This window comes from Parus major, chromosome 5 (genome assembly GCF_001522545.3).
Source record: "Parus major isolate Abel chromosome 5, Parus_major1.1, whole genome shotgun sequence".
Classification (NCBI taxonomy): Eukaryota; Metazoa; Chordata; class Aves; order Passeriformes; family Paridae; genus Parus; species Parus major.
The window spans coordinates 55,089,352-55,101,821 of NC_031774.1; the positions used below are offsets into that span (position 1 = coordinate 55,089,352).

At 39.2% G+C, this 12,470-nt stretch overlaps 1 protein-coding gene across 2 annotated transcripts in view; it reads left to right on the forward strand.

Moving 5' to 3' along the window:
* ESR2 (estrogen receptor 2) overlaps positions 1-12,470 on the forward strand; it is a 33,995-nt gene that overhangs the window by 5,042 nt on the left and 16,483 nt on the right. For both annotated transcript variants that reach the window (XM_015631970.3, XM_015631968.3), the window contains exons 3-4: positions 3,278-3,453; positions 6,212-6,328. In XM_015631970.3, the coding sequence (XP_015487456.1) occupies positions 3,278-3,453; positions 6,212-6,328 (293 nt within the window). The remainder of the gene's footprint in view (positions 1-3,277; positions 3,454-6,211; positions 6,329-12,470) is intronic.

Here is a 12,470-nt window from a genome sequence, read left to right on the forward strand (position 1 = left end):
AGTATGAAAAATAACGTGTCCTGGCAACAGTTTTAGTTCAATGGTTAATAAAGGATTTGTGCTATTTTTGAGACTACCCACACTCCTGCAATGGGTGGGTTTGATGCAGTTCTGGAGAGCAAATATGCTTTCAGTGTAGGTGTGTGGTTTGGGAAAGACTTTGGGAAGCACTTACATAGAGAAGAATTCCCCGAGCAGCTTTGATGTGTACAGGGGTAACATCCAAACTCTTTCCACATTGGTTAAGGTTCCAGAACTTTGACAGCCCTGGGAAGGTTAGTGTTTGAAGCTGTCCAGATGTTGGGACAGCATCTGGAGTAACCCAGGAGCTAGAGCACCATCTGATGCTCTGCAGTGCCCTCTCTACAACAGAAAGAAGGAAAGCTGAACCTGCCCCACTGGAGTTCAAATGAGTAAGTTGTCAGCTATTTGTATAGATATATAAGGACTATTGCCCATGCAGCTGATGATGACCTAACTTAAAGAGAAATCAAGAAAATCTGGAGTATAACCTTTCTCACAGAATGGTTTGAATTGAAAGGTGTCTTTAAGACCATCTAGTTCCAGCCCCTCTGCCATGGACAGGGACACCCCCTAGACCAGGTTGCTCAGAATAGAAGGATGCCCTGGAGAAAACCAGTGACTTATTACTTTGAGTGAAGTCTTGATTCTTTTTTAGAAAGGTAGTATCTCTATATAGAAACCACAATCATAAAATAGAGAGAAGTACTAGGAGGTGTAAAGTAATGAATCTTTCACCATGTGGTTCCTTGGTAGCCACCAGGTACATCCCCTGTTTTCCTGCATCCTTTGGGGCAGGAGCATTGTGGGCATCCATCCAGTCACTTCCAGCTCACCTGCAGGAGCTGGCAGCTCATTCCTCTGCTGAGCATGCTGGTGTGCCCCAGTCCTACAGCAGCTGGGATGTGATCTCTACCCACACGTGGGGCTGCCCTCTCTGGATTGTCCTGTGTGTGGAAACACAGTTGGAGCAGCAGTCTCAGGGTATGGGATGTTTACCTGCAAGCCCTGACTGTTTGCAGGGTCTGTTGTTCTCACAGCCAGTGGTGACAAACTGATGGGGTTTGAGCCTCCTGGTGTGAGGCTGCAGCTGTCACAGACAAGCGGCTGTGATGCTGCTTGGCCCACAGGAGGAATTTGTTCCAGATGGTTCTGCTGTGTGCAAGCTGCTTGTCACAAGTCTGAGGAAGCCTTGCAGCTTGCATGAGTGCAGGGTGGCTGTTGTTAAACTTTTAAGCAAGGAAAGAAAAAGCACTTTTTAAAAACGCTTGTCATGACTGGGAGGTAAAAACCGGCAATCCTCACCGAGATATTACAGCATGCACTTTTTCTTTACTTCCATTCATAACCCCAGTGCTTTATCAAGGGCAATAAACATTGCTCTCCACAGCATATCAATCAGTCATAGAGAGGCTCTCCAGCTGATTTTGATCCTCTTCTGACCCTCACAATTGGATAATGATTGCCAAGTAAAGCTTAAAAATATACCTCTTTTACTAACGTGAAACACCAAATTACTTTTACTTCTAAATACAGGGGAACAGGAAGGAATAGGAATGCTTTTCCTTCCTTGCATTAGCAGCATTTTAGGCATGTGTGATACAGCCCCTTTACTCCTGCAGAGAGTTCCTCCTCACTGGTCTTCGCAGCATGGCAGAGCAGGAAATAACTCAGTGATTCACCAACCCATTAACGAGGTGTGTGTGTGTAATCAAAGACCAAGCTTGTTAAATACTTAAACACTCCTCTGCCCTGCTGTATCTGAATGAATTACCATTTAAAAAAAAAAAATCTCTCATAACTTAATTGTACAACAAATACCTTAATTTTTCTGTTTTGAAATTTGTTCTGAGAAGCACCTTTTCCTCCTTTGCAAATTTTTTACCAGGAAATTGGAGCACGTTCTCCTCAAAAACTTATGAACTTGATGATTTTCAGTTGGCATGTGGGTGTGTTTGTCCTTACCTCCTGTCATGAAACCAGCACAGAGTCTAGTTTTAATATATTAATTAAAGCCTCTTTGACAACACTTTCAGCATGTTTCCAATATTCTGTTCTAAACTTGCCCTTGTTCTGTAGAAGTCATAAACCATGCTACCTGCTATCTTGTCTGGACTGATTTTTGTTCTCCCCCCTAATCCTTCTGAAAGGCAGGATGAGGAAAATTATAGAGATCCTAAGTTCTGCCTCCATCCTTAAGTTTATACCTATAAATTGACTATACACCATTCCTTTTCTCACACTCTGAGCTGCTCAGAGTTTGCATGACACTATTTTTTCTCTGTCTAGAAATGGTATTGACCATGAAAACAAAATGTGCAAAAACCACCAAGAAAATGAGGTCCAGATAAAAAAGATACAATGGATGTACTTCCTATACCTAAACCCAACATTACTGATAATCTAAATTCCTTTCCTCTGGTGTTTGTTTACAGGATCTGTGTTTCAGGAATTGGCTGTCTTTTCTTGGATTTTCCTGTTTTAATTTTAATCCAGTTATGAAGAATTGTTCCTGTATGTTGGAGTTATTTTCAATGCTTCAGGGATGTCTCTATCTTACTAATTTATATAGAGCAACACTTTTTTTTTTAACTTACAGAAGTATTTTATTAATTGTGTTTCTTCATTCTTCTTGTATTCAGACTTCTTTTTGTTTAGCATTAGGGTGATCAACATGGGCTGTCACCTTGAACAGAAAACTTTGTCTAACATCATAAGCTGATCTTGTAGACTGAGATTCACACCTCAGTTATTTCTCTCCATGTCATTGAATGAGTAAAGCCTCATGTAAAGGATGAAATAATTGAGAATGGATGTGTGTTGTAATTTTGCCTTACTAACAGGACAAAGCAACTGCAGCTGTGTTCATTGTAGCACTTATGTCAGTCTGAGCTGTATGAGTTCTCTTCCATGTGAAGCTCCCATGGGGCAAAATCCACTTGGTTCACAAATTCCTGGACTTGCACATTTCCAATAATTCTTCAAGCATTCCATATGATTTTCCCAGGGTTCATGTGACTGATTCAGCAGCAGTCCAGTTTTATGCCTAAATCCTTCTAGTGTCTTCACTGGGATCAGACTATGTGCTTTAAATGATCTTGTCAGAGAAAGCTTAGCAGTGTTTCACACTCTCCTGTGTTCAGGAACATGAAGACTCTATAGAGAGAGGATAGAAGACAATGGAAAATTATGAAACTCTTTGCAGTGCTGTTTAAATTTTTCCTCTTTTATAACAGATGTTTTTCTTTTCTATCAGAGAAACATTAAAAAGAAAAACTAATGGCAATGACTGTACAAGCCCAATTGCAAATAATCCTGGTTCAAAAAAGGATGCCCATTTCTGTGCAGTCTGCAGTGACTATGCTTCAGGATACCACTATGGGGTCTGGTCCTGTGAAGGCTGCAAAGCATTTTTTAAAAGAAGCATTCAAGGTAGGACAAACAGGTTTTGATAACTTTGCTTAAATAAATTGCTTCATGTGACCAGGGGCTGCAGCAGTTGACCTATTAATGAGCTGGTCTGAAATCCTGGTGTCTGGTGCTCCATGCTGAAAATAGAGCAACACATGATTTGACTGTTTTATCTCTTGGCTCTGATGTTATCAAGACTTGGAAACATGACAGAGTGAGAACTGATTTATTTAGAGAAGAGGTGGAATGCATAGCACAGTGAGGCCCTGCAGCACAGGCCTGGGTGGGATGGCGCTGCAGACCTGTGAATCTGATGGGAGTTTGTGGCCCAGCTTAGTTGTGATAATTGAGAATTAGTTGTCATAGACACAGTAAGAGTAGGCAATTATCTGGAGACTTTGCTTGCTGGGAGCTCTACTTGACAAGAGTCTATTGCCTGGAGGTGTTGAGTCATAGTGTGTAGTATCTACACACTGTGGAGGATAGAAAAATACCTGTAGATATTAACCTGATTATAATTAAAGCTCAGCCCTCCACCCCTCAGAGCCTGCACTGCAGTATCTCCTACTCTGCCAGAGCTCTCTGTCTAAGACTTCCACTTCCATGTTTAAATTCTTAAATATCTGGTATTTAATTAAAGTTTGCTGCATGGCTGCATTGTGAAGTAAACGTGGGGCTCCACGTTTGCTGTCACAGCCAGTGGAAGTCACTTAGGCACTGTATTGCAGCTTTGGGGCATTCAGTTCCTTTAACCTTGGCCCAGTTATCCTGATCTTTGGCCTCATCTGGGATCTTTTGGTGGAAAATCATTTCTATTGACATTGGCTGCTACACATGGATACCAATGGAGAAAATCCTGTTGCTGTTTGATTTTTAATGTTCATCTCCTTTTCTGCCTGCAGAGCCTTTAGCAATCTGCAGATATTTTCTTTTCACTTAATATGGCAGAGATGGTGCCAGTAGGAGAATCAAATTTAATTCAGAACTTGGTTTGCCTTTTCAATTCATTGTGCAAATTCTGCACAGGTGAATAGCAATTTCTACCAGTGCAAGTACTTTTGATTTCTAAAATAATTGAACAGACCTTTGTGTCCAGTTTGTCACAAATGAAGACTGAATTTGATCTCAAGGTGTTTTCTGTCAAGTACATGCTTTGCCTGCTCTGTGTTGCTCACATGTACTTGGGCCACCAGCAAGTTACCCACTGTGGCCTTTTGAACACCTCAGTCTATTCTGTCAGGTAATAGTGTGTATAATTCAAATGGAAGAATAAAAAAAGCAAATAAAAGAAAGCCAGTTCTTGGCATAAAACAATATCAAGCACTCAGTTGCAACGGTTGTTATACAGGATATTGTGTATTAAAATAAAATACTTCTGGGCCTGCCATAGACCAAAATGTTGGGCTCATGAATTAAATTAAAATTATAAGTATGACTGAGAAACTGTGTGTGGTCTCCTTGGCTTATCTGAATTTTCAGTGTAGTCTGTTTGTCCCATTGCTGAACATCTGCCTGCAAGTTAAATTATCCCAAGGCCACAAGAGTTTTAATCCTGTGTGCAACAGGAGCTTCCTCCTCCTCTCCCCTCCATGTTGTGTGAAAAGTGATAAACAGTAATTTGTTTTTCAGTTGTATCTGCCAGTAGGAAATGAGACAAACTGTAACAAGATCTTTTTTAAATTGTCAGTTCAAAAATTCAAGGTTAAAATAATTCTAATTTTGCATGGCAATAGTCACAATGCTTCAGTTAAATAATTACTCTTGGGGACATGAACTCTTGGATTTGCACCAAGTGAAAAAAAAATATCTTTCTAATAGCTGTATTTTTGCCTGATCTTATTTTTGGTTAGGGAAAACAAAACCCAAACCAACTTAAAAAGCAGCCTGGGGAAAAAGATATTAAGAAAAGTAAATGAATTTTTTTTGCATCCTTTAGTAATTGCTGCAAGAGAGTTCCACTATTTGGCAGGAGATGATTCAACTGTATTTACACCAGAGTGAGCCCAAGTCCAGTTTACAGTAATAAACCTTTGGACCAGATTATTGATTAATGAAATACAGTAACATAAAGGGGTTTGGGTGGGAACGAGGTGATATGGGAAAGAATGAGAAAAAAACAAAAGAGGCTGCAGTGAAAACTGATGAAAATAAGATAAATACTTATCCAGAATATGTAAAATTTACACCCTCTACTTGTGCTTTTCTTTGTTTGTTACAGGATGCATTATTTCATACCAGTCTGCCTTCTATCTTGGCTTTTTTTGTTTTGTTTTATTGTTAACTTTGGTCCAGGGTCAATCCTTCAAAGGCTTCTTCATTCCTGGAACTCACCACGTCAGAGTTCAGTAAATAGAGCTGTAGTTTACTTAAATCTTTCCAGGACTGAAGCTGCTCTTTTCAATTCTGCTGAGGGGAAAAAAAAAATTAAAATCTGATGTCTTACAGCTATAGGCTCCCAATATACAGTAAGAAATTGGAGGCTGGGAGCAAATTTCCACAAGAGTCTATGTTCCATTCTCAAAAAATTAGATGGTTTTTAGAAGGTGCTTGCTAATCTGACACCACTGTAAAGCTGAGAAATGCTGTCTGGTTAATTCTGAGGCCACAGGCTGATGTTCATTATAGGATAAATATGCATTTTTGCATCAGTTAAATTAACAGAGCTCAGATATATGCACATGAAAAAGTTGAATTGTTTAAAGCCAAGAACATTCCTGCTTTGGGAAATGACTGAATGATGGTTGGAAATGTTGGATTTTCCCTTCTTGCCCCACTGCAGGACACAACGATTACATCTGCCCAGCCACCAATCAATGCACAATAGATAAAAACCGGCGCAAGAGCTGCCAGGCGTGCCGGCTACGGAAATGCTACGAAGTGGGGATGATGAAGTGTGGTGAGTTTGCCACATTCTTAGCTTGGGTTTTGCTGGTTTGGTTTTTTCTTCCCTTCAGCCAATTCTGTATCTTTTTTCCCACGTTGGGATCCTAAGAAGGCACAACAACTAAAGCAAGGTTTAAGCAGGTTTTATAGGAAGGAATTAACTGATTCTTAAAGCTGAAGAAGACTTGTCATTTTCAGAAGAAAACCTGTGGGAAGGGGAAAGGTGTATGTTAAGTGTGTGAAAACCATATAATCTCTGCAGTTTTGAGGAGGCAAGCTACTTCCATGACACACACAATGGGAAATTGTCACACTGTATTAGGAATGGTGAGAGTGATGACACAGACTCTCAAGATTAGTTGCAAAAAAGAGCTAGTTTTATTTTTCCAGATCTTCTTTTATAGACAGTTCCAAGAAAGTTGGAAAAGGTAAAACTTTCTTTGGTCATCCAACCAACACATCACCATCATTGGACAGTTAGGAACTACACTCCTTGACTGCTTCTTGCAAGAAAACAAGGAGACAAACAACACCAGCAAAGGTTGTTTTCCTTCTCTAAAGACTGTTTGAATTCCTCCTCATACTTTCTCAGGCCAGTGGGAGAAAGTTATGTGACTTAATTTCACACAGACACTGTGCTACCTGCCTGATCTCTCACATTCAGCATCCACAGCAAATCAAGAGCTGCTGCTTGCAGAACCTCCCAGAGCCAGTCTCTGCTCATGTAAGGTGAAGGAGCCTGTGCTGTGCTCTGCTGGTTGGATGCACTGCAGAAGCAGCAGTTTCACATGGAAGCAATAGTTAACCCAGTATTCCACCTCTGATGGCGGCCTTGGGAGGAGTGTAGGAATGAGACCAGCACCTACGAGGAGCTACTGCTCTCAGCTCTCTGCATCCAAAAATTAATGGTTGGGAACATTAGTAGAATGACAGATTTTCCATTGTCCCTCTTTTTAATCCTATAAAGGTGCAGCATCTGCAACAGCAGCTTGGCCACCTATCCTGGGAAGAACAAGCTCTCTGGTTGCCAGGCTTTTGTGGGGGCTTTGTTGGGGCAGCAAGGGGAAGGCAGTGGGAGGGCAGTTCCTTTTTTTGAACAAACTATCTTCAGATGATGCTACACAGCTCTTCCACCAAAAGAAATAGTGAACAACCACTTTTTATCACTGCACCACTCAGAATTCTCCTGGCTTTTCTTTTATCCCTATCTCATACTTACATCAATATGACTTCAATGCAGTTGATCATTTATAGATGATATTTTAAAGGTTACTTTTAAGAAAAAAATTGAGAAATGTTTCAGTCTCATGTATGTTTACAGTCAAGGTTTGCTATTTCTTATAGATTCCCCAATGTATGCAATAGAAACAGGCTGGGAAAATAACCCATAAGGACACTGGAGTGGACAGGAGAAGGTCCCTGCACTTGGCTCTCCATGATTTGCAGGCGTGCAAATCTTGTTTCATCCCATGTAATGTAGATACCTATTTCTGTTTCAAAACTAGACACTGTTTTCATCCTCCCACAGCTTTGATCTGAAGACTGTTTGCAAAATATGACTTCTTTCATTAGGAACATTCTTTAGAATTTCAGCCTGCATTTATTGCTGAACAATTAATGTCCATTTTTTCTTGTAACTACATTGTCTTTTAGCTTAGAGGCTCCTCTTCTCTTTGTTATTAATGGCCTGGTTTTGTTTAAAGACTGTATCATATCCCCTCACAACCTTTGTTTTAGTTGGCTAAATAAACCAAGAAAACTTCTCCTCTTGCAAAATAAGGAAAGTAGATAAATCTGGAAGTCATCAGGATAGCTTGTCCCTCCACCTGCTCTGGACAGAGATAACACCATTTGCACTTGGATGCCCAGAATCATGGACAGCAGTCCAGTGACTTCCCTCACTGCAGCAGCACTCATACATTTCTGTTGCTGCAGGAGNACACCATTTGCACTTGGATGCCCAGAATCATGGACAGCAGTCCAGTGACTTCCCTCACTGCAGCAGCACTCATACATTTCTGTTGCTGCAGGAGCTTTCCTCTGTGCATAACCCAGGAAACTATTTCCCTTTTTCAAGGTAACATCATGCTGCCAGTTCATAATCACACCATGATCTGTTGTGACTGCAGCCTCCCTAATCATTTCTAGCTGATAACTCCCAGAGTAGAACTGAAATTTCAACTGTTCTTTGTATTATTTCTGTGCTCCTGAAGTACATTTAGTTTCTTCTGTTCAAGTCAGATGCTTCTTTCTATGTGAAGCTCCTGTCTTTTCCTGCAGTGATGATGCATCTCAACTTTATTGGTGTTTGTACTTCCCTCTAGGAAAGAAAGTACAAACTGCAAATAAGACTCCTTTCAAAATATTACTTTCTGAATAATGCCACTGTCTTTTGGTCATTTTTATGACTCAGAATTTTGCTCAAAGTTTTTCCAAGTGAAGTTTCTTTATAGCCCCAGTTCTGGAGTTGTAAAGGTTTGGTAAAGATTGATTCCAGAATGATATTCTAAGTTAGACCTCTGCAATGCTTGCCTTAAATGAATCCTTTTATTCTAGCTGTCCAGAAAGTCCTGGTGTGTGATTATTCCTCATAGGCACTGTGGTATTACAAGTAATAAATTATAGTATGCTCTTATGTCCTAGCCTGTGTTCCCTTGAATCTTGTCACATATTCATCAACATGTTTTTCTACAATAATGATTGTCTGCAGGACATTGATGACTGTGCCAGCCCCCCCCCCAAAAAAAGATAAATTGAAACTATAACTAAAAAAAGGACTGTATTTTTAAATAATTAATTTTTAAATAGTAGCAGTAAAGCTTAAGCTCTTGAGAATTTAATTTGAGACTCTGAACAATTTATTTTCAGAAAAAAGAACATAAAAATTATTCAGAACTGTCTGAGTCACCTGATGAGTTAAGTGGCACCTGTGAGTAATGCTGGTGTATGGACACATGGTGACAGACATTTAAATCAGACAGATTTTAAGACAGTATTTCTTACATGAAATGTAAATGCCATTTCCTGCGGACCAGAGCGATTATGTCTCAGACATTTTCTCAAAAAACGGTGCTTTAATAAAAACTTTTTATTGTAGAAAGCCATAAAAGAGAGCACTTTGTTTTTAATGAGTGCTTTTCTGTATCTCTGCTCCTTTCTGAGGTCACTTAGTGAAAGGATTGATTCACATCTGCTAAAGCCCTGGATGGGATAGAATGGTTTGTGAGAGCATTTTTGCTCAGTGGACACTTGTGTCCAGCAGAAGCGATGAAAGAAGTTCAATTGCCACTTTGTAGTTTATGAGAGCTCCTCATAAAATCTTGGCACCATTCCCATCATATCTTTAAATCCTTGCTTTGCATATTATCAGTAGACAACTCAAGAAAAAACACACCCATAGGTACTTGTGTGTTTAAAACATACTTTTCTGTGCCTAAATATGATTAAGCAGTACAGGCCATCTTCCATACAGTAGGAGACAGCAGAAAAGTATTGCTCTACAGCTTCTTAGTCTGAAATTCTCTTGGCTGTCATCGCCTTCAAAAAGGTTAAGAGGTCAGCCCAACAAGCCATAGGTATTTTGGTGCAGGCCAACTTGGGGGTGCCTTGTATTAAGGTGATACTGGATTTTCTTATGAAACATACCATCCTTTTCAAAAGCACAAGGGTCATAGACATTGCATCTGCCAACTCCTCTGCAGGAAATCCATGTTCCCTGCTCTTCCAAACAAGGAAGCTACTGCTAAAGACTCCTAACAGTGGTAGAAAAATAATTAACAAAAAATTGCACTGTCATCAGGAACAAAGAAAACAGAAAGACTGCAGTAAACTCTGCCCAGCAAACTTGAATAAAAGAGATCAGGATAAAACTGATCTTCCCTTGGAACTTTCTGGTGTTTACCTGGGGAGCTGAAATGGACTTGGACTGTTTGTTAAAGGCAGTGAAGAACACGGGAGTTGCTTTTCACTCTTGGAGTAGCTAAGCCCTGCTTTGCTTTTGATTTGCTTCCTGAGGCTTTCACAAGGAGTTTTCAGTTTCCCTGACTTTTAATTCCCTCCTCTGTCCTGCTCCTATATCTTTCTCCCCATGTGTCAGTTCTCAACATGTTGAAATTGTTCCAAAGATAAAGCTCCTTTCAGCCTCGAGTGAGGAGGCTGAAAGGCCACACTCAAAAGTGATGGAGAGATGCTGCTCTTGAATCCTGGCATCATTTGACGAGTTTGCAAGAAAGAAAACAGATTTCTCTGTGGGCTGGTTCAGGATTTGGCTCTTTCTCCTGTGTGTGGCTGCTGTGTGCAGTTGAAATACTGTAAAGTACTTTTCACACAGAAAATAAGTGAGGACAAAATATATCAAGATATTGTCTGGACATCAGATGTATTAATTGAATTTCAGCTTTTATAGAAATCCCTATACAGACGGCAGCTCCTTTGTCAGTGGCTCAACTCTTGAGAATTCGAGGGTCTGCTCTGGAATATGTACTCATCAGAGCATTTGCATTTGCTTTCAAAGGTGACTGGAGTGATAATGATTTACCAGTGTGTACTGCAGCCAGTTTTAAGCTCTCACACTTTCAAAATCTGATTATAAAATACTCAATGGTAGAATCTGCAGTTGCTACAGAACTGAATAGTTACATGAGCCATTGCCAGGGACCAAAGTCAGCATGAAGGGCAACATGCCATGTAACTGCCCACCATATCAGACAGCATTTGTGATTTTCAGAGAATTTGCAAATCTTGAAAAATAATGTATTTCACTGCCAGTAATACCTGCTGCAGCTTGTTCATGGCTGAGTGAACAACAGGCTCATTTTAATGACCTTTTTTTCAATGTGCCTTGTATCTTGGGGTCATTTATTCGTGGTCTGTGATGCTGTAGCTCAAGGTCTTGCCCTTGGTCCAGCATTCTCAGCTGAATACAGCAATTTTCTTGCACAAAATCGCTCTAAATAAGGAGAGTGTGGTAGGAAGAATGAGGAATTTGATCATTTTGCACTTCTGCAATTGCCTGAATTACATTTATAGAAATGAATATTAGATACTAAGTACAGTTAGGGAGTTTGTGGTAAAGTTGAAGACAGTCCCTAATCTGGGAAGCTGTATTTTATTGCTCTGCCTTTACACACACTGATCCATATCCCTGTATCTACTTAAGCAAAACATTAGGCTGGTTGATAATTATTTATAATATATAGCTTTATAAACACTTATACATGTCTTTTGCATGCTAATGGATGTATAGGTCAAATTTCTTAGTCCTGCCTAATTTTTGGAATTGAATAGAAAGCAAAGAAGCTCCTTTATGTTGTTGAAAGTTGTTTTAATGGGAAAAACTGGTGTCTTCTGCTGTTTCAGTTAACTAGAAAGTTTAAATATAGCTTTCTTTTTCCTTAAATGCAGCTTTCTTTTTCCTTAAATGCAAGCAGAAAGAAATATAAAGTATTTATAAATGTTATCTTTTAACTATCTTTTATGCATGCTCCTCGGATTCTGTCTACTTCAGCTTTGGGCAATATATGGTAAATAAAAAATAGAACAAATAACTCAGAATTTGCTTTGGATGGGTTTTTTCCCCACCTTGTTTTATATTTTCTTCAGCAGCAAGTTTTTATGCAGAAATGTAATACTCCTAGTCTGGCTTTCTGCACTGGTAATGTGATTTTAGAAATTTGACTTACGTTTTAAATGTAGCATATTTTATATAATAAGAACTGGTTATATAAAAAACTCAATTCAGTTAAATAACCAAAAGTAATTTAAAGAGGTTTACTAGTTCCCAGTAAGAGCCCTTCACAAGTATTGAGAACTTTAATACTCTCAAAATCATAACCTGATTGAATTATATTTAGATGGAGCATGGAGTACAACTGTGCAGGTGGAAATTGTTCAAGATTTTGTCAATTAAAAAAGAATGCTGAACTGTTTTTTAAATTGCTTTTAAATTTGATTTCTTTTATATTAATTAAAGTATCTGCTCAATTATCTGTGTGTTTATATTTTCTGTATATTTATATAAGCTCAAATTTATACTTATAGGCTACAAAATATCATTTAAAGATCTTTACAACAGTGAGTTGGAAAAGATAACTCAGATAATGCATGCCACAGATCATTTGGTATTTTTGGATAGCCCAAGAAAATTTTTACTCTAC